The following is a 22,760-nucleotide window of genomic DNA, read 5'->3' as shown; positions in this document are numbered from 1 at the left end:
AATTGTCAAGAATATTAGCATATCATCGCAAACTTGCGACAACCATCATTTCTTCACCGTCACGATCTAGCTAGATCAATTGATACAATATGTTGCATTCAGTGAATTGTAATATCATGCGTTGAAACTTCTATATCTGATTGAATCGCGATACAACTTTTTTTTGTAAATAAATCGCATCTGTGACATAACCAGTAATCAGCTCTCGTACGTTTTTATGATTTATCAAAAATGGCTGTTGTTGTCTCTACTTTATACATAAACATACATATATTTTACACCAGACTGGGATTTAAGATTTATTGAGCTACAATAATTATTGTTATTTCTTTGATAACACTTGGAATTAGATTTGTAACGTATTCGTATAAAATTTATTACATGTAGATAACTTCTGCAGATATGATGTCATTAGCTATAGACTATTATTTAGTAAAGGAAAAGTCCATATATTTTAAATTAGGTTACATGTACAAAACATCAGCGGAGCGAATCACCCACTCATCGTGAACCTTCACAGATGTGTATTCAACTATCATGAATACCTTGTTATAGAAGATATTTGGAGGCTTTAATTTATGGCTTGTGAAACACCTTTACCGATTATAAATAATGGAGAAATTTTACTCTGTAGGGGGTTAACGATTCGTGTAGTGTGTCCAGAATGGATGTAGTCAAGCGCGGATTCCTATTTTTGCAGGGGTGGGGGTGGGGGTGGGGGGTTCCGAAGGATATTTGAGGCTGTCAGGAGAAAGGGGGCATAGGCAAATTTTTGCAAAGTTTACTTCGTGGATTTTAGGAATTTGATTTTTTCGGACCCCTCTTTCTACCCGAACTCCCCTTTAGATCCTCGCAAGTGTAGTATGGCATCATTGAAGACAACAGACCGTGTGCAGTACATGTACTAATAACTGTATTAAAAGTATTGCCGAAACCCTGAACTTTCAAATTTTTTCTCTCTGATGGTTTTTTCTTTATAAGCTGAGAGAGTTCCCTCTTCCCCTAACGTTGACACCCCCTCCCCCCCTAAGGCGGATATTTTATTATGCCCCCCCCCCCCCCCTTCGAAAAAGGGAGGGCATATTGCTTTGCTGCTGTCTGTTGGTCGGTCGGTCGGTCGGTCCACCAACAGTTTCCGTTCATTTTCTTCGCAAAGGATGAACATATTGGAATGAAATTTGGTATACTGGTTTATCATGATAATATCTAGGTCAAGTTTGATACTAGGTACTATCGAGCAATTTTCGACAGAGTTATGACCCTTGGACATAGAAAATTTTCAGTTATTTACAGTTTCCGCTCATTTTCTTCGCAGAGGATGAACATATTGGAATGAAATTTGGTATACCCCCCCCCCCCCCACCCTTGCAATTGAAAAAAAAATTTACTTATAAAACCCAATAGTAGAATTACCAATAAAGAAGCTTCGGACACCCTCTTCATATCCCTGACGGAAAACAAAATTATCATCCCCCCCCCCCCCCACACCACAAAAAAATATATTTCTGAATATACATGTACTTCTTAAAAATGTTAAAGAGAAAGAATTATAGGAGTGTAAAATTATCAAAATTAAAACATTGATTTAAATATATTAAAAATAGTCAACATTGTAAGTTTCAATCCATACGTGAATTTTTTTTTTTTTACGGAAAGATAACTTTCAATTAACAGCGATATAAATCGTAAAATGCAAGAGTTACTTCGCCTGAAATTAACTATCATAATTATACAGTGTATAATAATGAATTTTTATTTGTAGCGCTAGCAAACACTAGGATCATGCCCTATAAGACAATACAGTCATCATTTGCAAAATAACTTATAGTCAATTACATTAACATAATCTGGCGATAAAACGCCGCTTATCCTGTTACAGGTACAGTGTTAACAGCGGGTTTTTTTTTTTTGCCAGATTATGTGTCTATGCAACATCATGCGCGTATTAGTACAATTATTTCTCGGGGGAGGAGGGGGGGGGGGGTTGTTGTTGTAAAATTTAAGGTTAATCTGATGGCTAACTTTCTTTCACTAGGTATTCTCAAAATATAAATGTTCTCATTAGCAGGGACTTTTAATTATTCATTTTATATATTAAGATAAATTAGAATTCAAAAGCACTGCACGTGTGTTTGACGTATTCCTGTGAAGGACATAACCCCCAGATTCAGTTTAACAACTACATGTACCACACACAAAATTAAAAAAAAAAATCCAAAAAACAAACGACAACAAGTAAAGTTACTGTCATATCAGTTTTATTTAAAACAAAGGGAAACAACTGAATAGCCCACATTCAAAATCATATTAATGATAAAAAGCTATGACATGTGGCTGAGCCTTTAACATCCTTAATCCCAGGCAGCGCATAATTACTCAATTAACACTCGTTCTTAATTATCAGAAATATAAACTGGATTTTAATTACATGATACATCAAGTAAATACACAATCAGCACTCGTCCTTAATTAACAAAAAAAAGAATTAATTATCTTGTCCCTCCTCAACTGTTTGACAGAGAGAAGAGTCCCCTTGACCCTTTGACCTGACCCCGGGGGTGGGTGGAGTCTTCGTCAGGGTCATGAGGGCAATGAGGGGGTGGTCCATGGGGGCGGTGGTGAAGAGACTGCCCACGTAGGCGTGTGTCCCCCACAGGTGGTGGCTGATGACTTTACAGCACCCCAGGTCCTCGATCTCAAAGCCCAGCTTCCTGTAGCGCTCGTCCGTCTCGAAGAACGTCGAGTTGGTGTGGTTACTCAGGTACTGTAAAGGAATTGAGAGGTTTTATAATGTGTTACTGCATGGAATCATAAAATGTCGAGTTGGTGTGGTTACTCAGGTACTGTAAAGGAATTGAGAGGTTTTATAATGTGTTACTGCATGGAATTATAAAATGTCGAGTTTGTGTGGTTACTCAGGTACTGTAAAGGAATTGAGAGGTTTTATAATGTGTTACTGCATGGAATCATAAAATGTCGAGTTTGTGTGGTTACTCGATCAGGTATTGTAAAGAAATATCAAGGGTTTATAATATTTTACTGCACAGAATGAAAAAATGTTGAGATGATGTGGTTACTCAGGTAGTGTTAAAGAACATAGAGGGTTTATAACATTAATGCATGGAATCAAAGACCATTGAGTTGGTGGGGTTACTCAGGTACTTTAAATTTTTAGAGAGTTTATGATGTAAACATGTACATAAATTTAAAAATTGTTGTCCGTCTCAGAGAACATCAAGAAGAGTACACCATAATTTTTTTTTTTAAACAAAACAATCTTGTGAAAGCTTATAATGTGAACATTTAAGGTTCTCCAATCCTCAGTCTCAAAGTATTTTTTTCATCATAAAGATGTTAATTATCCTTCAAACTTTATAAATGAAATTAAATAAAAAGAATTGTATTCTGGTATCCATTTACGAAGTTATTGCAATTTTGGCCATGATGAATATAATGGAAAAAATTTAGAGTTGAGATCAAATATTAAAAAAAAGGTTTCTATCCGTGCATCAGTGGCTCGTGCCCCTTAACCTTTAGGTAGTAGGTCTCTGTGGAGCCAGTAAGCCAGGCAGTTAGTTGAATAGTTGTGTGTAATATTAACACTACAATACTCATCAAATTTGTCTATATAAAAGGCAGATTTATGATACAAATAAAAAAATCTGGATAATTTTGAGTTATCGAACATCGCTGAGGATCGGAGATCGTCAAAGTTTGTTTGTGGAAAACATATTGAGTTGGTGTGGTTACTTTTAAAGTTCTCAAAGAGACAGATAATATTTTTCTTTCAGCACGGAATGTTTCTAAGTTTACACTTGTTTGTCTCAAAGAAAGTAGAGTTTGTGTAATGACTGATGTACTAAAAAGGTGAAAAAGATTTCTAAACTAATACCGGTACTGAAGGAAACTGTCAATTACTAAGAGTTGTCTCTCTTATCACAGAGCCATTGCTTTCAAGTTGACTTACTGGTTTGCCACATGACGGATCGATGAAGTCAGCCCAGAATCCACAGCTGTTGAGGGCCTCACAGATATCACCGGCGCCTTTGATAAACTGTAAAAAAAAATTAAACAATGAAACAGAGTTTACAATGAGATATAAAGAAAGAACTATTAATAAATACTAGTTTTAAAATTTCAAAAATATTAGCAGTGCCCTTGATAAATAAAAAAGAATAGAAACAGAGTATACAGTGTAACACCAATTTTTTTCGCATTTGTTGACATAATTTTCATGCATAATCACTGGTGTGAGATCGGTTTGTCCAGTGTGAGGCAGCAGTGTGATATTTTTCAGTCTTGCATTGTGTATTACTACGCCGCTTTAAAATGTAAACAAACCTTGTCTGCTTTAGACAAATGCAAAATGATGAATTGAAATTATCCATTAAGTAATTGTTTTGCTTACTTAATTACAATTTATCATATTTGAATTGAAATAATTGTTGTATGCTCTCATTTTGACTTGCACTTTATGAAGACGGGGAGGGATAAACTGAAAGTAATCATTTAAAAATCATAACGGAAAGTTGTCAGAAATCAGTTTTTAATGTAAAATAATGCGGGAAAAATAGTCATTCATTATATACTCATATGGAATAGTGGAATTTCACCTCGGGGCCAAGGCTTACTGTCTAGGACTCAGCATAGCCTCATCCTAGATCATGAACCTTGTCCCCTCAGTGGAATTTCACCATCCCACACTCATAATAATGAATGATTGTATTAGACTCACACTGGATCAGCAAAGAAGAGGACCAGAAAAGTAGAGGATCCCATTTGTTGATTCAGTTAAATAGCGAGTATATTCACTTAATTTAAAACAAATATATTTATATAATAAATTTGGCAATTTTATTCATCAAAACTCTTGCATAAACTTGATTTTTGCAAAAAGAAAAAGAGAAATACTAAGAGAGTATGTCATCTAATTGACTGACCGCGGCTAGCAGTCCCTCCCTCTCTTCCTCCACGTCTTGGCTCCACCCACTCATATCATGTGACGTCCTGTGGCTAATCGTGATCACTGTAAGGGAACTTTTCGACATGTCTCGGCTAGGGAACAGCTCCTGGACGTCTGCCAAAATGAACCAACGGTCTTATTTGCCCCTTTCAGAGATTTTTTTAATTACTGTAGACGTATTTTTTTCCACGGGGTCATAATTCCGCGGATTCACAATATCAATTTAATCCGCGAGTAAAAATTTACGCGGATTCTTTGAATGAAAAAAAATTATTTGAATAATAATTATTAAATTTAGTTCTGAGCGATTTTCATTACCTAGAATTTGTCCAACTTTGGACTTAAATTGTAAGAATTGTTCACAGTGAACAGTGATTATCAGATGTGCACTGATGGGTAGTCATTAGTTAGCCGTTTAGATGTTACGACGCTGGCTAAAATCGTCTTGTGAAACACCACATCTTTAATTAACTATCAATTTATGGGTTCACGTGTCGTTTAAATTATGAGTTGATCAGTTTTATCAATTAAAAGTCAGAGCACAAAGGGATCTAAAAATTGCAGTAAAAACACGGGTCTTAGCGGGTAGTTAATTGGGTCATTGAAAGACAGACCCGCTTGGGGCTATTTGTCGTCTGACATGTGCCGTTTTCTCATCTCTGGGAGAAGTTTAAATTTCATGCAAGTAAATTTACAGAAAATTCAAATCTTTAGGAGATTAAATTATTTATTATGTGAATTCTCAATACAAATTTGTTTGACAGTTTGCATAGATAAAAACGATTTACATTGGGTACACGTATATGCAAGTGTTATATAATGTAGTAACTTCCGATTATCCTTATTCATGTAATGCAATTTCAAAATTTCATTCAAAAATGCACTTAAAGTACACTGGGAAAAATTCCGTGGAAAATTTGTGCCCGCGTTCATAGCGTAAATTAATACCACGCGGACAAAAGTACGTCTACAGTATTCAAAAAATTTTTAAAAAGTTTTTTGCATGCAAAATGGAGATTGTGTATTACATTTTAAAAGCAAAATTATTTGCCATCGACTGTTTTTTCTAAAAAAAAATACATGTATCAAAATACAGAAGATCTACTCAAGATCTGGGGGCAGGGCTCGGCCACACACTCCAGTTTGTTTATTTGACGTTTGTTTATTTGTTTACCTCGTCTGAGGGTCTGGGGGCAGGGCTGGGCCACACACTCCAGAAGCTCCATGGGATTGGGCTCCGGCTCGGGCAGGAACTCTTCATCATACTACAAACAGGAAGACTTGTGTAATCCTACATTACAACACCGACATCATATAATACATGTACATACTGAAGTATGAAGATCATTGTTGTTCCCGTGTGGTATCTGAGATTCTAACATCAATATAAAAGAGGGTCTACATTTAAACATTGCACAGTCTATAGTCTTTATGTGTTTTGTTAACTTAACTTAACCATAATGTAGACACTAGACAGATTTTATTTTGTTTAAAAAATGTCCTTTTTATACTAACATACTTTTTCTTTGAGCAATGGACATACAGTGCATTGATGAAGAAGGAAGGTTAACATTGTTAACTGATATTCAAATGTTGAAGAAGATAAAATTGCTCAGTCAGTTATAATTTGTATGTATCTGTAGAGCATTGTATTCTAAACTTGTTTGGAAAAAAAGATCTTAGCAATATTTATTATGGAAATTATGTTAAGCATTGCAGTGAAAATTCATGAAACAATTTGAAAGAGTTAATAATATTAGTAAATTCAAGTTGACACAAAACAACACAATGAGTATACAAATGTATATTAAATCTTACATTGCGAAGGTTATACATTTCATTGATACCCACTTAAAGGGAACGTAAATCAGTTCTGCCAAAGCAGATTAGGTAAAGCAACTGTATACAAAATCATCATAAAGAGTTTCTAATATACCAGTATCCCAACTTTATTGAGAATCTATCAAAAACAAATTTTAAAATTGAGCTCTTTGAGGGGCATATGGGTCAGAAAATCATAACCCCCCTCACCCCTAAAAAATATAATCTTTACATAAGCATGTGTATGATAATAGGCCAACTCTATGGTTTGCAGAAGAACAGATTTCCCTCATTTTTCCAAAGGTAATTTTAAAGCAGAGCTTTTAAGGCAGTATGAGACATCTGACGATATTATTGTGCATTAAAGTACATTATAGTTAAAATACCTTCACTTATTTAGAATTTTCAGATTTTACAATATCTAACAAAAAAATGTTTTAAAAGTCTGAAAAGGTAAAAATCTTAAAATTCCCAGCTGGTTTTGAACTCATAACTTATAGATTCTTAGTGAACCCTCTAACCCACTGTGCTACACTGTTAGCTGACAATACTGGAAAAAAACTATTTATAAACTGATCCTTGATTTTATTATTTATTTCAATAAATAATGTGTCACAAAATGGAGGTGTCCAATACCACCTTAATATGAAAAACTTATCAAACCAGTCTAGGGTACACAGAACGACAAGCCTGTTAGAGCACACGCACTCACCTCAATGGCCTGGTTGATCAACTGTTCGATCACCACAGAGTGCCGTTCCTCAGGGATGTGTGTCTTAAACAGATCTTGGGGGCTGGTGCTGTGGGGGGTGGGAGGGGGAGGAGCCTTGATCTTGTTATTGACATTTACCCCAATCTTTCCAGGAAGTGGAAATCTTTTGTCTCCTGGACCGAATACTCCAAGGTTTCTTGAGCGACTTTCTGCAATAGGTTGATATTGAAGTTTTTAAGAAGAGAACAAATTGACATGATTGAATGTTAATAATAATCAATAAATATCAGACTAAAAAATTCAGCCAGTATGGTCAACAATGTCTTACTTAACTGGATTTTTTTAATACTTCTTTAAATTCTAAAATAAATGGTTATGGTAAGATATCCACAGCAAGATGACAATTCACTTTACTTTCACTTTCTCAATACATTTTAATGGTAATCTTGTTGTTTTTAATTTAGATAATTAATTTATTTATACCTGGTTCGATGTCTTCTTTTTCAACATATTTATCATATGATGCAAAGCCTCTGAAATGTTGAACTGCCGCTCGTAAGTTAGGCAGGTAGGCTGTGACGCGCCCAGAGGAACTGATTAACTGAAACAGACGGACAGGTAAACAAAAGATGGACAAATGTATGTGTATAATATTTGGCCATACTGTAAACCATGCAGAGAGACAGTGATTTGACAGACAATTTGGTTTTATAAGTATGGTATCAATCTTTTTTGTTTATTGTAAAATTCACACATTGAATGATACATGTACATTTTGTTGACAGTGGATTTATTAACAACATTTGGTATGTTGTCACATATCTAAATATTTAATCTCTTTCAAGAATTAACTCTACAAGGGTCACATAAAATTGAGTGATCTAAATTTAAATGACAATAACATTGCGGGAGTGCAATAATTCCAATACCTTGGTAGCCATTATGGCTAGACAGCAGGTGGTTAGAACTACTTTCTCTTTCTTATATGTCTGAAATAGAAAAAAAACATACATCTAGCCAAAGTTAATTAAGTTTTACTGGCATAATTATATGAACACATCACAGGTAGAAAAAAACCACTTTCTGAGTTCAATAATAGAGAGGTTGAGATTTCAAACGTGTACGGTTACATGAACGTGAACTCAGGGGAATCACCTAAATTCTTCGTGTATTACGTCATCAGTTTTTGTGACAACATGGTTTCTACACGTTCTCTAAACTTGTAGAGTGTCGTTTACACGTAAGTACAAACGTGTAGCTTTTTACAACAAATAAAATCTTATTGATGAGTGAATGTATTCTTGTGATACATTATATAGATTTGCAAACTTCATTTGCATGAAAATTGATAAGAAATTTACCATTTACTTGGAATTAACTAAATAAATTCATGTCACAAAACTGTGTCGATTTACGTACAGATTTGTATCCTACAAGTTAAGAAATCTCAACTCATAAATTACAAAAACATGTACGTGTACGGGTAGTTTTAAAACACGTACGCGTACCCGTACACATTTAAATTTCAACCTCTTTAATAACTAGAAACATGTAAAATGTTCCCGCTTTAACTTAGTTGTTACAAATTAAAAAAAAAAAAATTACCAATAGCAAAATTCATTCATTGTACAAACACGATAAATGCATGCATTTCATCATTCAATTTTTTTACCATGTGCTTCCAATCAGTATTTTTTTAAACCAACTCAAACATAAAACTGATAACTTTTTTTTTGCCATTTTGCTATGTACATATCCACTGATATAGGCCAAGGGCTACACATGTAAATCGTGTGGAAGTTTGTGCCAAAGTATGATAAACAAATAAACTGCGTACTACCAAATCGGTCGAGAGATTCAACTTCAAATTTTTAAAGCGTTTAAGTAATTTTTACAAAATAAAACCAATGCTTTCAGAAATAATGTTTATAGACAGGAAAAACATGATAAATATATTTGATGTAGAAAGAAACAAATATATTCTTAGAGGAAATTCGAACCATTTACAAATCCTTTGTGGATTTTGCTTCCTATGATAATGACAATGTACACTCCTTTTAAAATATACAGATTTTTAGACATTTATCAGGTTTACACCTCATGTTCAAAATGGTACAAACCTTGTAGAGTTGATTATAAGTTGACAAGATACCCTCACAGAAATCGCGAAATCGAGGTTATGGACATAGGTTTCACTAATTACCGATCAACCGGAAGTGGTCGGACTAAAAGCAGAAACCAGCGAACATTCTTAATCAAAATGCATGGTACAATATGTCTTACCGTTACTTATCTTCAATCAGTGGCGTAGCTACCTTTTAATTTACTGTATTCAAAAAAAGGTAGGGGGTCTGGGAGCTCCTGGATTTTATGTTATTTGAATGACAAAACAGCCTTAAAAATATTACATTTTTTAAGTATTATGATTCCAATAAATATGAACAAAAGTTGCTGAATTCCGAGACAAACATTATTTACCTGGTACTCTTCGAATATTTTCTTAAAAATTTCAAGACCCCCGATGCTCTTGGATTTTAGCTTTTAGCTTTTAGATTTACAGGCCTTTGGTGATGAGATATTGTCTCAAAATGTTACAATTTTACATACTGTATGTGTAAGGGAAGTGTTGAATTTTAAAAGAATCTGTAATTATTTATGAAACACTGATACCCCAGCGGAAACCAACTGCATATGACTAAAGATAATAGGCGTTTTATGAATTAATGTGATAATGACGGTATTTTCCGGAATCGTAGTAATTGCATGGTTTACGATGAGAACTGAATACTAAATATGCAGATTATAATTCAGTGGAGTCTCAATACGATTTGTTTACGTGCAAACAATAGGAAACTCAAATCATAAGACCTATGCTTTGCAAAATTTTGTGTATTCATTGGCGTTGTTGCGTAAAGGGCGCTACGCCACTGTCAATGAACAACAAAATAAATTTAAGGTAGTCCATCCATAACTCAGGCAAGTTTAACAATTTTGATTGATCTGTACTATATTAAATACGTATTTTAAAGTTCTTATGAGGCTGACATAATCCAAACTGAACTTATTTCTAAAGAGTTGTCCGCCCTTTAGGAAAATTTTTTAAAAAAATCATTTTCTGAAAATATGTATGGTAGATTATGAATTATTTTAGCATTTTCGAAGAAAGGGAGGGCTTTTGCAACTTTTTATCAAGAGGAATGTGAGAAAATTACTTGTAATATAAAAAAATTAAAAATGCATTTTCCCCATAGACTTCAATGTTGATTTCAACAGATGGTTAATTTGTTAATATTCATTTTTTTTTTTTTTGAATTTCAAAGGTGAATCTTTATTAATAAATAAAACCCTTAAAATCACACTAAATTGCAATGATCAAACATGCAATTTATTAGATATCAAATATGATAGTTATGGATGGACTACGTTTAAAAAAATATCGCTTTCTTATTGCTGATGAGTTAAGGTTTGCATTTTTGATTTTTTTAGATTATAATTTCAATATTTGTTGCGACTCTCTCTCTCTCTCTCTCTCTCTCTCTCTCTCTCTCTCTCTCTCTCTCTCTCTCTCTCTCTCTCTCTCTCCGTGTATTGGAGGAGGGATGGTGAAAGATCAATAAATTGTACATATGTAACCGTGAACTAAACAATTTAGCCTACCCAATAAATGAAACTTAAATCTTAACGCCAGTCGCACGTATTATACCCAGACCTATAAATGTCATGAAAACTCTATAGATTATTTTACGGATTCCCACTATCTCTGTTTTCCTGTTTGTTTTTCTTAAGCGGTAAATTTAAGACTTTTCATCCTTCTCTCATACCCCTAAAGAAAGCTCTTAACAGGTGAATTTGGAACAGAAGGAAAACAAACGACCAAACACTGGTGATAACAAATGCATTTCTAAATAATTCTCCCCAGAAAAGTCATAAAAACAGGATTTGGGCACGCCATGAGAACTTTGAGAAATTCATTGTTTCACAGGGAAAGGATTCATACGGATGTATCTGAATAGTGAGTATTCAATACTTTATATTACCATAAGTTTGTTTCCAACTCGGACACGCACTGCGTACTTTAAGAGAGGTGGTCAACCAATCACCCATCATATTTACTTTAAATTGAAAATATTGATTTTTTTTTTACATGTAGTTATAAAACCTTTATTTAATGTTCAAATAAAATCCCTACATTCTAACCCAAAATTTGAACGTTTTCTAAAATCTTTAAACAGACCGAGCACACCTTTTATGTAAAAATGTCCACGATCACCTATTCTCCTAAAATTCCATTTAGATTTTGGCAATGAAACGCGTTCTATCAATTCAAATCTTTAAATCAAAACTCTGACCTTAAGTTTTGATACATTATTTTTACTGTGTTGGAAATGTTTCATAAAGGTTTACTTTTGTTAATGATTGTGCATGTGGACAAAATAAAAAGTTGAAAGTTTTATTAAATTATTTCATCAGTATTGACAGAGACGACAAAGAAAAAAAAAAGAAAAAAAAAGATTTTTTGGGAAATGAAAATTTATTGATACAATACAATATGTGAACAATTTCCTCAAAATAACAATAAAGAGAAATAATGAAAAAATATCATAATATATACATACTTAGGTATCTTAACATAAAATTGAAAAGGATATGTATCAAAAGCACGTATCTTCATGTACCGCGATCATTTATTTAAACTCCTTATGTAGTTTTGAAAAATGAACATAAATAAGTTAACCAATTAATCCTAAAAAAATAAAATAAACATGTGATAGATAAATAAATAAATAATTAGATAAATGAGATTAAAATCTCTCAAGAAATCCAGCCTGAATTAAATGCAAATTAATTTTCCAATGTCTGCACATGTACATACATGTTGATATAGCAAATTGTTAGTAATTGATTATTCCGAGTATGAGGGCGTTCTGAAATCATTGATACATTAATTCAAATAGCAATTATTATCAAAATTAAGCAGACTGTAATCAAGTATAAGTTTATAGAATTTTGTTTATATCTGAATAATTTAATTCTTGTTGTAACGCGGCATTTGATTGGATAGAAAAAGTTAGTTATACCTGGTTTGCACGTTAAAACACACGTCACAATGCACCGACGTCAAAAACGTACTAATCCACTTGACGTTACGTTTGAATTTTGAACAGATTATTATCATTTTTAAAACTAAAACGCACTCAACTTGTACAGTAAATTACATAAAATTAAATTATAAGATATGAACTCAGTATCTATTCAAGTTATACGAGTATAACCTGGGTTGGAGCAGTTTACGCTACTTTATTATGCGCTTCGCGGATTATAAAGCGTAAACTGCCCCAACCCAGGTCATGCGAGTATAACTTGGGTAGACAATGAGTTCATTTCTTCAATAATCAGATAGGTCTTAGTAAATTGACAAACTTTCATATCTCCATTTACCCGGTGTTCTAAATTATATTTAAATTTGATGACATTATAAATCATGGTGCACGTATTCACCTTAACACGGTAACTATGCTGATAAATTTGTTGAAATATGTTCTTTTGCTAATCCCCAACGGTAACAATATTTCTATTCTTTCATTTATCTCCACCGATTTTTATTTTACTTTTGTTTATCCTTTTTAAAATTTTCATATCTCCGGCGATTTTCGATATCAAATTGTTTATCTCCAACAATTTATTTTGTAATTATGTTAATCCTCAACATTTTTTCTCTTATTTAGTGTTCGTAGCAGCTTTCTTCACGTTTCTGATATTGGAATTAACCAACGCAAGCACGCCATTTTTATGTCCCAGGTCGTGTCGATGTTCATATGATGACAGCACAGGTCAAACCAATGTCATCTGCGATCGATTGAAAACATTTCCTATGTTTCTCCCGAAAACAACTGGCCAACTCCAAATTCTTCATTCCGACCTGAGGTCAATTCCCGCCAACGCCTTTTCGCAAGCACCTCAAATCCAAAGTGTTTATATAAGATTCTCAACCATAGAAAATGTTTCCTCTTTAGCATTTACGAACCTGCATAATATTAGCGACATAGAATTTCAAAGAAACAACATTACACGATTCGAAACTTCGGCTTTCTTGAATCTCAACGTCTCGTCACTGACCATAAGCGAAAACTCAATTGATGTCATCCAGTCTCGTGCATTTTCATCCCTTAAAGCAAATGACCAGATTGTTTGCTCGAGTAACAACATTGGAGAATTGAGTACTGCGTCATTTAGTGACGTCAGAGAAACAAAAACGTTTCAGTTCCAAACAAACGTCGTCGATGTCGTGAGAGAAAACTGTTTTACAAAATTCTCGTCAATCGAAATGTTCGACTTTTCTAACAACGCTTTTGGTCACGTTGATCCGCAAGTTTTTGACCTGAATACCAAACCCATATTTTTCAAAAACGTCATGACATGTGACTGTCAAATATCGTGGATCTTTGCGAGACGCGTCTTTTCCGATTTCATCAGCATAAATTACTGCGACAAAGACCAGAAACTCAGTCTACAGGAATGGAACCAGAAACACAAATCTCTGTGCTATTCGACCACAGACAAAATACCTACAATGAAAGTGACGACAAAGACCAGATCATCAACCTTAAACATGCATGAAGAAACTGTAGCTTCCTCTCAAAGAGTCCCTATGACATCATCCACAACACCCTTTCCTACGTCAACGCAAAACGCCGTCACTACATTTTTACTCTCCCTTGCTTCCTCACAAAACTCTACACCGGGACGAGCAAACACTGTAGACGGAATCAAACAGACGTCAACGATATCAGCACCATCTCCAATGGCAGCGGAAACAAGCCCTGCCGTTACAGATGGAAACGAACCCACCGGACAGGAATCGCGGGACGGAAATGGAGGAAACTTCGCCCGATCTACTTTCGCGTTGCCAATTCTGACAGTTTTTGTTGTTTTATCACTGCAGTAAGGCTAAGGCTTTCAGTAACTTCTTAATCATTTCATTTTCGCATAATGTTATTTTTGTCGCTTTGTATATCTATTTTTGAATGTACTGATCTTGCATTTTTTTATCACGAGAGAGAGAGAGAGAGAGAGAGAGAGAGAGCTTCTTTTGCAGTTTTAAACATCTAATATTACATATTTACGTAACACTTTTATTGCGATAAGCTGGAGGATGTCGAACTCTTGTGACCGTAATGATTATGAAATAAATACGGTATAAGCGGATCTGAATTTAGATGTAGATCATAGTTGTAGTGTAATTACTTCTTAATGTTTGGCGTGAAAATATTTAAAAGTTAGACCGTTTAAGCCAAAATAGTTTGTTTTTTCTCTTATTTAAAAGGTTTTTCAATACTAAATAAATACTGTAAACGTATTATATTTGGGTGTACGATATTTGGCGGAAATTGGTTTTTGAACAAGTTGGCGTGGATTTGAATTAGCGTTTTCCTGAATGTGACTATTCTCATACATTTATGCATGGCATTTAGCGATGTACTTGATTTAGCGGAAGTATCGTTCCACTAAAAGCGCTAAAATAGAATACACAGCCAAATGTAGTACGTTTACAGTAGTAGACATGGTTGTATATCCAATATCTTTTTTCCTAAAATATACTTATTGAATGATTAGATTGAATAAATATGTAAATGACAAAAATATGTTTCAAATAGTTTTATTTGACAAAATATACATATACGAGATCCACAAAGTTCAATGTTTTAATGATATACTTCATACCAAACCAAATGATTATAATGCAAACGAATGGAAGAAAGTCCAATGCATATTGAATTCTCCTAGTATGTTAATTAAATCACAACTACATCTTTCGATGAATCCTATGATATTTAAACTTTGGTACTTAGAACACTTCCGCAAATCATAAATTTCACATTGAAATAGAAAATAATAAAAAATAAGCTCAAAATATTTTCTTTCTTTTCCGTTACAAAACGAAGAAAATATAATGTTCAATTTGAAAAGAAACAAGACTAACAAAATTTTCGTAAATGAATTCGAGGTACAGTTTGACGGTAAAAAGTTGTTTCTCACAAGATGTCATTAATGAAACTGTATCCGAGCTTTGGATGAGACTCTTTTCTTGTCATCAACAGAATGTGTCCCACCGTCAAGATTCTCAGCGTTCGACTGCATGTTGTCTCTTTTGGAAAACTGATCTATTTTGTCAAAAACTGTTTTCGAGTCTTTGTGATGAAGTTGTCTTCTCTTTGTAATATATGATATGAGTTTACCAGGTTTTCTGTTCTGAATAACATTTTCCTCATGCTCGTGGCTGGTCAACGTTTGATTTCTATCACTCTGAAGAGACTGGCGTTTGACAAGAGGCGACAAAGCTAGGTTTGCATTTAATGAACTTACATTCAAGAAAGTCTCGATCTGATGTTGTAGAGAATTAGATAAAGGTAAAGTGTATTTTCCTATCTTTGGATAAAACTGTTGGCTGGTCGTATTTGCTTTTTTACTGTCCTCGGGCAACGGTATCAAAAGATATCTCCTACTGTGGAATTGTGTCGATACAATGTGTTCATGTGAACGCTGAAGTGCTTGCTGTAATTTTAGATTGGACACAAGAAGACGAAGAACATTAACAGCCAGGGACATAATTTCTTCTTTCCCCAAAGATGAGTTGCAGGATCCAGAGTGTGGATATTTTTGCAAATTTCTCAAAGGGTTCATGAATGGCATCTTAGGTTTCGAATATGTTTTTGAATCCAAATTGGACTTAAGAATATCGGGAATGGAGCTGTTTGAAGGATCTAAAACTTTCCGGCGAGGAACTTGTTTAGTTTTTGTGAGTATCTCAGGTGGTATGTCTTTTATTTGACCTTTTTTTCCACGAGTTAACCATTCTACAAAAGGTTGGTTGCCTTTCGGTGAAGATTTGCCGTTGACATCTTTAGCAGAAATTCCACCAGGTACGTCAAAGTCATAAACATTATTTAACCTGGAATCAAATGCAGACGGTCTGATCCCATTTTCAACATCCATCTCGGGTCGTGTAAAGATTGCAGAAATTCTTTGTCCTTTGCCAAGGTCTTTATCAGAACCATCTACGTTTTCTGGTGTTGTTGAAGATTGCAGTGGTGGAAACGACGTAGTGTCCTTTGACGTAATCAAATCAATTTTTTGCTCAGTTTTCGAAAGTTTGAAAACTGGTTGTATTGTATTTCCATCCAGATGACCCATGTTTTTGTGCGACATCAGATCTTGCAAATCATGTTTCTTACCATTCAATTTTTTAATGAGATCGGACGCCTTTCCAATAAATCGAATTATATTTTCGGTTGCAGTAGCAACAGTTGCTGTGGGGATCACAGGGGGAGGTGGTGGAATCAGTTGCTTCAAATCTTTTATCATTGAACTTTTCTGTGCTTGGCGTGTTTTCACATCAATCCTAGATTTCAATCCAACATTTTTTTCTTTTGTTGGCCAACGATTTGTAGGGATTTTAGGTGTATTTGATACAACTTTGATGTCGCTTCTTTTATCAGAATTGTGATCAGGCTTGCGGTCTATTTCCTTTTTGACTTTAGTACTACTTAGTTTTAGAACCAATACTTCGTTTGATATGTCCAAAGCATTCACTTTTGGTCTTGTTGTTGTTACTAAATCCAAAGGTATTTCAATCGATAAGTTATTATCAAGATCATCTTTGATGATAAATTGATTTCTCTCTGGCGATTTTTCATAGTGTTGCCTGCCTTCCACTTTCTTCTTTGACTTTCTATCTGGCGTTTTTGATTGTTTTGTAGAGATTGTTGTAAACGGCGTCGCGTCACTTTGGGAAAGCACAAATAAAGATGGGGTTGTCGAATCAACTTTTGTCATGTGCATTTTAGTGGGAACTATAACTGCCAAAATGGATTTCTTGATTGCATTTTTATCCTTGTTTATATTTGGTGTGTCAGTGTTAACCGTTTCTTTAATGTTAGTTCTCGGTACATTTGCAGTTGCATCCATACTAACATTAGCTGTTATCTGGGTCCCCTGTATTGGCCTGAAAGTTGACCCTTTGGTACTAGAAGCTCCTATCTTAAACGCAGTGATGTTTTCAGGAACGGTTTGGTCTTTTTTCACCTGAACATTAAATGCCTTCTTGGTTTTTGGAAAAAGATTTGATTTATACGATTGCTTGTCAACGGATATATTTAAGTGTAAGTTTGAAGATGATTCTACTTTTGTCGTAGATGTGTTGTTTTGTAAAGTAGTATTCGACATTAAACTTAACAGATTTTTGTTTGCTGCATTTTTCACTTTTTCTAAGAAACCAAGATTTTTCCCTTTATTGTCCATCGAAGATTTAGCGCCCGTTTTTGTATGTATTGTGTGGATTTCTTTTTCAACCCTGACTGTCTTGTTGAATGCACTGTCTTGTTTCCAAGTTGGAGACAAGCTTGTCATGTTCACTTTGATGTTTTTGTTATTGTCTCTTTTTTCTGTAATTTGCAAAGGTTTTTCTACCGAAATATTTTTACGCATTGTTTTAGGTGCTTTCCTTAATGTTATTGAAACGTTTGTGTCATTTGCCCGTTTTTTATTCTCAGTGTTAGTTTCTATTGATATTTCTTGTCCTTGTAAAATGTTTCTTTCAGTGTTTTCACCTTTTAATATAGCCATATTATTCGTTTTCACCAATGAATTATCCTCCTCCTGCTTTCGTTTTAAATTTTTATAGACATCTTTCAATACATTTTGTGCATTCATTTCGACAGTTCTAATATTTCCACGTTTCATGCCTTTGTCTTGTGGGGTTTTAGATGTTTTATTGATCAGTAGAGATTTTTTTCGTGATGTTTTATAATTGTTTTCAATTTCAGGTATGTCGATGTCATTCTTTTTCTTTTGGGAACCTTTGACAATTTCTCTGATTTCTTTGCTTTCTGCCTTTTTTGGTGTTTTTCGTCTATCTTTCAACTTTTTTCTCTCGTTTTCTGATACAACTGATGCGTTAGTTTTGAGAGAGAAATCGCTTTCTCGAAAAACATCTATTGGCAATGCTTTATCTTGCAAGTTATTTACTTGTTTGCTTTGGTTAGGTTTGCTTTCAGATTTGTTGTTTTTCTTCCTATTTGGTAATCTGTTCTGCCTACTTTTGTTGCTTCTGCTCAAAGATGTTTTGGATGTTGCATTTATTACAGGTCTTTCCTGCAACTTTACATTTTTAGTTTTTGCTTCTGATTTAGCATTTGTGTTTACGTTGAGATCATTCGTTTTAGACGCATTATTTACCAATAGATCATTGATAAGCGACATATTTTTCTGTCCAATGTCATGTTTTACATTTGTTTCAGTTTTTGTTTTTCTTGAGGAACTCTTATTTGTTTTGCTTTTCATTCTTTCAATGTTCTTTCTTGTAACTTTGATTTTGGTTGAGAATTGCTTGACCTGTAATTTCTTTACAGGTATTTTTGTTCGCTTTTTCACTGAATTGTCTTCGAAATTTTTCTCATTTCTTTCCTCGACATTGGTTATGTCTAAAGAAGATGGTGACCTATTATTTTTCTTTTCAGCTATGACTTCAGTAAGACTTTTATCCTTCCCTCTCTCATTCAATTTAAAATTTTTGACTTTGCCTGAATTATGTGATTCATTTTTTGTGATATTAGGTGTTTTCTCTCTCTTTGATTTTCGATTGTGTTGATTTTTAATCTGCTGTTTGGTTCTGATGCCTCTTTTTGTAGTAGCTGGAAAATTGCTAGGGATTTTGGAATCATTTGATGCTAGATTATTTTTCCTGTCATCAAAGAAGGAGCCTTTTGTGGTTGTAATATTTGCATCCTTGATAATTGTTGTTTTATTAGCAGGGCTATCTAAGATCTTCAACTGCGTGTCATTGTGCTCTCTATTCTCCTTTGTGCTAATCACTGTCTTATTTTTGGGTTCTTTTTTATGAACAATATCAACACTCTTTTCAATTTTTGGATTTAAGATCACCCTTTTATCACTTTTGACTTTGATTGTTACGTGTTTCCTTCCTCTTGTAACATCCCTCAAGATACCCACAGTTGTATTTGTCACAGAAGGAGGTACTCTATTAGACAACGTTTTAATATTGTGCTTTGTAGGTACAGGTTCATTAATTTGTTTTGCAGTTGTGATAATTGTTGTTTGATTTGCAGGGCTATCCGAAATCTTTAACTGCATGTCAATTTGCTCTCCATCTTCTGTTGTGCTATTCACTGACTCATTTGTTTGCTCTTTTTCCTTAACAATATCAACGCCGTTATTAATTTTTGGATCTAAAACAACACTTTTATCTTTGATTTTTATATTTGTCTTTCTTGTTGTAACACCACTCAAGATGCCCACAGTTGCATTTGTCACAGCAGGAGGTGCTTTATCAGAAAATGTTTTAATTGTGTTCTTCTTAGGTACAGCTTCATTCATGGGCTTTGGAGTTATTCCTTTTGTAAGGTAATCTTCGTTCTTGGTTGCATTTACTTGAGATAGCAACACCTCTGTCGTTAGTTTTACTGGCGGTGTTGTCGATTGCTGAGAAGCTGACTGTGTATGTTTTAAGATGTTCTCGGCAGGATCTGTCTTTGTTGGTGACATGCTACCTCCATTACCTCTCAAACTAGTCATCTTAAAATCATCGAACGAACTCTTTTTATTCTCTATTTTTGTAGTGAGAAGTTTCAGTTTCTCCTCTTCAATTTTAATACCTACTACATTTTGTTTTTCAAAACCTTCTGCGTTGTTTACGTTGACGTATCTGTGGTTTTTGTTTTTTGTTGCATTTTTCAAATGAACGAATTCTTCAATGTAATCACTCATGACATCCAGATCAAAACTATCTCCTCCCGAGAAAGTATTGTTTGCATTATTTTGTGTTTCGTTAACTTTCACAGTCGTGTTCGAGGGTAATATGGTCTTGTCGACATTTTTTCTTACATTATCGTCCAGTGTCGAAACGACATGAGCCATTTTTACTTCATCCTGTTTTCCAGCCGACAAAACTGCAGAAAATGTTTCAGGACCGTTCTTAACACTATTTGATACAGTTACTTCTTCATTTGTTGTCAGTATTTCTTCAGCACTTAATGTTTTTGGTTTAGCTGTTGTGTTATTAATTTGGGTAGAACTGATTTTATGCCGATTAGGAGTAGTCAAGAGCATTGTTGTTTGAACTGTAGTTTCCTGATTGTTTGGACTATTTGTAGTCACAAATCGTTGAAAGGCTGTGTCTAGTCGGCGGGTACTCTTTGATTTAGTTGAAGAAGATGGCTTGAAAACTGGTCCTGTTGTGTGCCCTTTTTTCTTAATGGTTGAAAGTGATGGGTTATTTTTAGATTTTAATTCCTCTGAAAACACTGTAGAGTCGATAGTTTTGGCTGAAATTGTTGTAGGTCTGTGTCCAGTGTTTGACTTCTCTTGTGACCTCGAGGTGCTAACTTTAGATATATATTTGTTATTTTGAGCGTTATTGGCTTGTTTTCTGTCCGACTTACTTGTGTTACGGATGTTTACATCAACAACACTATTTGTCGTTGATTCAGTTTCTGTGTTTGAGTTAAATCTAGAAGAAACATTTATTTCTTGTACTTTTTGGTGTTCTGGTGTTGTACTGGTTGAAATAGATTCCTCTTCCCTCCCTAATGGTGTTGTTTTTTTAATTTGTTTATATCTATTGACTACGTTTTCGTTTTTATTTAAAACTTGTACCCCTGCTCTTTTGATTGTGAGTTGATTAAGTGGAATTGGTTTTGTTAGTTGAAGTAAATGCTTATACAATTGTCCATGGTTGATATGCTTCTTCCCTCTAGATCGTTTGTTTCCTTTTTTGAACAAATCATCTGAAATATTGTATGGAAACTTGTGAATCACGATATGTACAGGTTCCTTGGACTTCTTTCTCTTTCCTTTCAAAGTTTCGTCAATCGAGCTTTGAATGTTGATATCTTTGATATTTTCTGATAGTTTCTTGTCTTCGAAACTGAAATTAGACAACGAAGTCTTGTTATATTTTACGAAGGAAACAACCAGATCTTGAGAGTCGTTGCTTTTCCTTGGATTCGTAGCTATACTGGGTTGCGAGGAGCTTCTATCTGGCACACTTTCTGTGAACGGGTTAAGAACATTATAGTGTATAGGAAGTTTATGCTGACTTTTATCAGAACCTGAAAAAGTCTCAATTTTGTGTTCCCCAACAATTTCCTTTGCAATGGTTTTTGTAACTGATTCCTCCTCTTTTGTAACAACAAAAGGTTGGGTAGTGGCTATTATCCTGTCTTTCTGAGTTGTTGGGGTTCGAGTACTTTCGGTGTAAAAAGCATGTCTGCTTGTTGGGGGTTGAGAACTTTCTGTATATATAGCATGTCTTGTTGTGGGGGGTTGAGTATTCTCAGTGTATATAGCAGGTCTAGTCCTGGGGGGTTGAGTACTTTCGGTGTACATGACAGGTCCAGATGTAGACGTAGGAGGAAGAAAGACATTCCCATTCCCTCTAAACACCCGGAAGTCCTCTTCCTGATATACGTCATCATTACCTATGGGCTGAAGCTTGTCGTTTGCTATATCCGGCCAGTACGAGGAAATATCACGTGATCTCTGGAGCCGATTGTTTGGAGGCACTATGTCCCGGAATCCTCGGATTTTCTTAAACATTTTTGCGATAATACTTCGCGATTTACTGCTACGAACGTTTCGATTCGAAAACGACGAAGAGGACGAGTCAATGTAAGCACGTTTCGCTCCAGATGAAGATTGTTTTGACCTTGGTGTAGCATCTAGATGCTGTTCGCTATTGCTGTTATAACTGTACACTCCATCAGAATTTAAATTACTGTTAAACATATTCTTCATCGCTTTCCTTCTAAAATGAACTCTAGAGCCCACAGTAGGCAGTGGCATTAAATTATTCGCTTTCTGAGGAATATCATTCGTGTTGTGTCCCCTCTCTCTGCGAAGAGCAGTTGGAGGTTTGACAGTCTGTCTGACTAGATAAGAAAGTTTGGGCTGCGAAATGCCTCGATTTGAAGCTACGAAAACATCAAACGTTTGTTGAACAGAGGACACAGAAAATATTATCCCCGCCGAAACAAGAGAAATTAAGAATAATTTTCTTGTGTTCATGGCTATGCCGGATCTAAAAATTAAAAACCTGAATTAATTATTCATGATTTTAACAATAGTAAATTGTACATCAATTACAGACTGCTAGTTCTAGTTTTGTATGCAATGAAAGAAATAATGTGCATAGATGTATTGATTATATACAAGATTTAAGGAAATGTAAAGAAAACCATTATTTTCACT

General features: G+C 34.5%; 3 protein-coding genes across 3 annotated transcripts; 1 reads left to right on the top strand and 2 right to left on the bottom strand.

The window, feature by feature from the left end:
• Nucleotides 1-2,240: 2,240 nt before the first annotated feature.
• Nucleotides 2,241-9,714, bottom strand: LOC128164117 (cobalamin trafficking protein CblD-like). Its single transcript, XM_052827864.1, has 8 exons — nt 9,617-9,714; nt 8,426-8,485; nt 7,980-8,097; nt 7,497-7,705; nt 6,138-6,228; nt 4,941-5,077; nt 3,968-4,054; nt 2,241-2,764 (listed from the first exon to the last, which is right to left on the bottom strand). The coding sequence occupies exons 2-8, from the start codon at nt 8,435-8,437 to the stop codon at nt 2,486-2,488; spliced, it is 933 nt and encodes a 310-aa protein (XP_052683824.1). The 5' UTR covers nt 8,438-8,485; nt 9,617-9,714; the 3' UTR covers nt 2,241-2,485.
• A 1,689-nt stretch (nt 9,715-11,403) lies between these two features.
• On the top strand, nt 11,404-15,467 carry LOC128164114 (leucine-rich repeat and immunoglobulin-like domain-containing nogo receptor-interacting protein 2). The gene is made up of 2 exons (XM_052827862.1): nt 11,404-11,508; nt 13,223-15,467. The coding sequence occupies exons 1-2, from the start codon at nt 11,496-11,498 to the stop codon at nt 14,440-14,442; spliced, it is 1,233 nt and encodes a 410-aa protein (XP_052683822.1). The 5' UTR covers nt 11,404-11,495; the 3' UTR covers nt 14,443-15,467.
• Nucleotides 15,468-19,443: 3,976 nt separating this feature from the next.
• LOC128162314 (putative uncharacterized protein DDB_G0291812) lies at nt 19,444-22,109 on the bottom strand. The gene is made up of 2 exons (XM_052825465.1): nt 19,812-22,109; nt 19,444-19,533 (listed from the first exon to the last, which is right to left on the bottom strand). The coding sequence occupies exons 1-2, from the start codon at nt 22,107-22,109 to the stop codon at nt 19,444-19,446; spliced, it is 2,388 nt and encodes a 795-aa protein (XP_052681425.1).
• Nucleotides 22,110-22,760: the final 651 nt, after the last annotated feature.

This window comes from Crassostrea angulata, chromosome 9 (assembly GCF_025612915.1).
Source record: "Crassostrea angulata isolate pt1a10 chromosome 9, ASM2561291v2, whole genome shotgun sequence".
Lineage (NCBI taxonomy): Eukaryota > Metazoa > Mollusca > Bivalvia > Ostreida > Ostreidae > Magallana > Magallana angulata.
The sequence above is the reverse complement of the archived record's forward strand: the minus strand, read 5'-3'. Positions and strand labels throughout refer to the sequence as shown.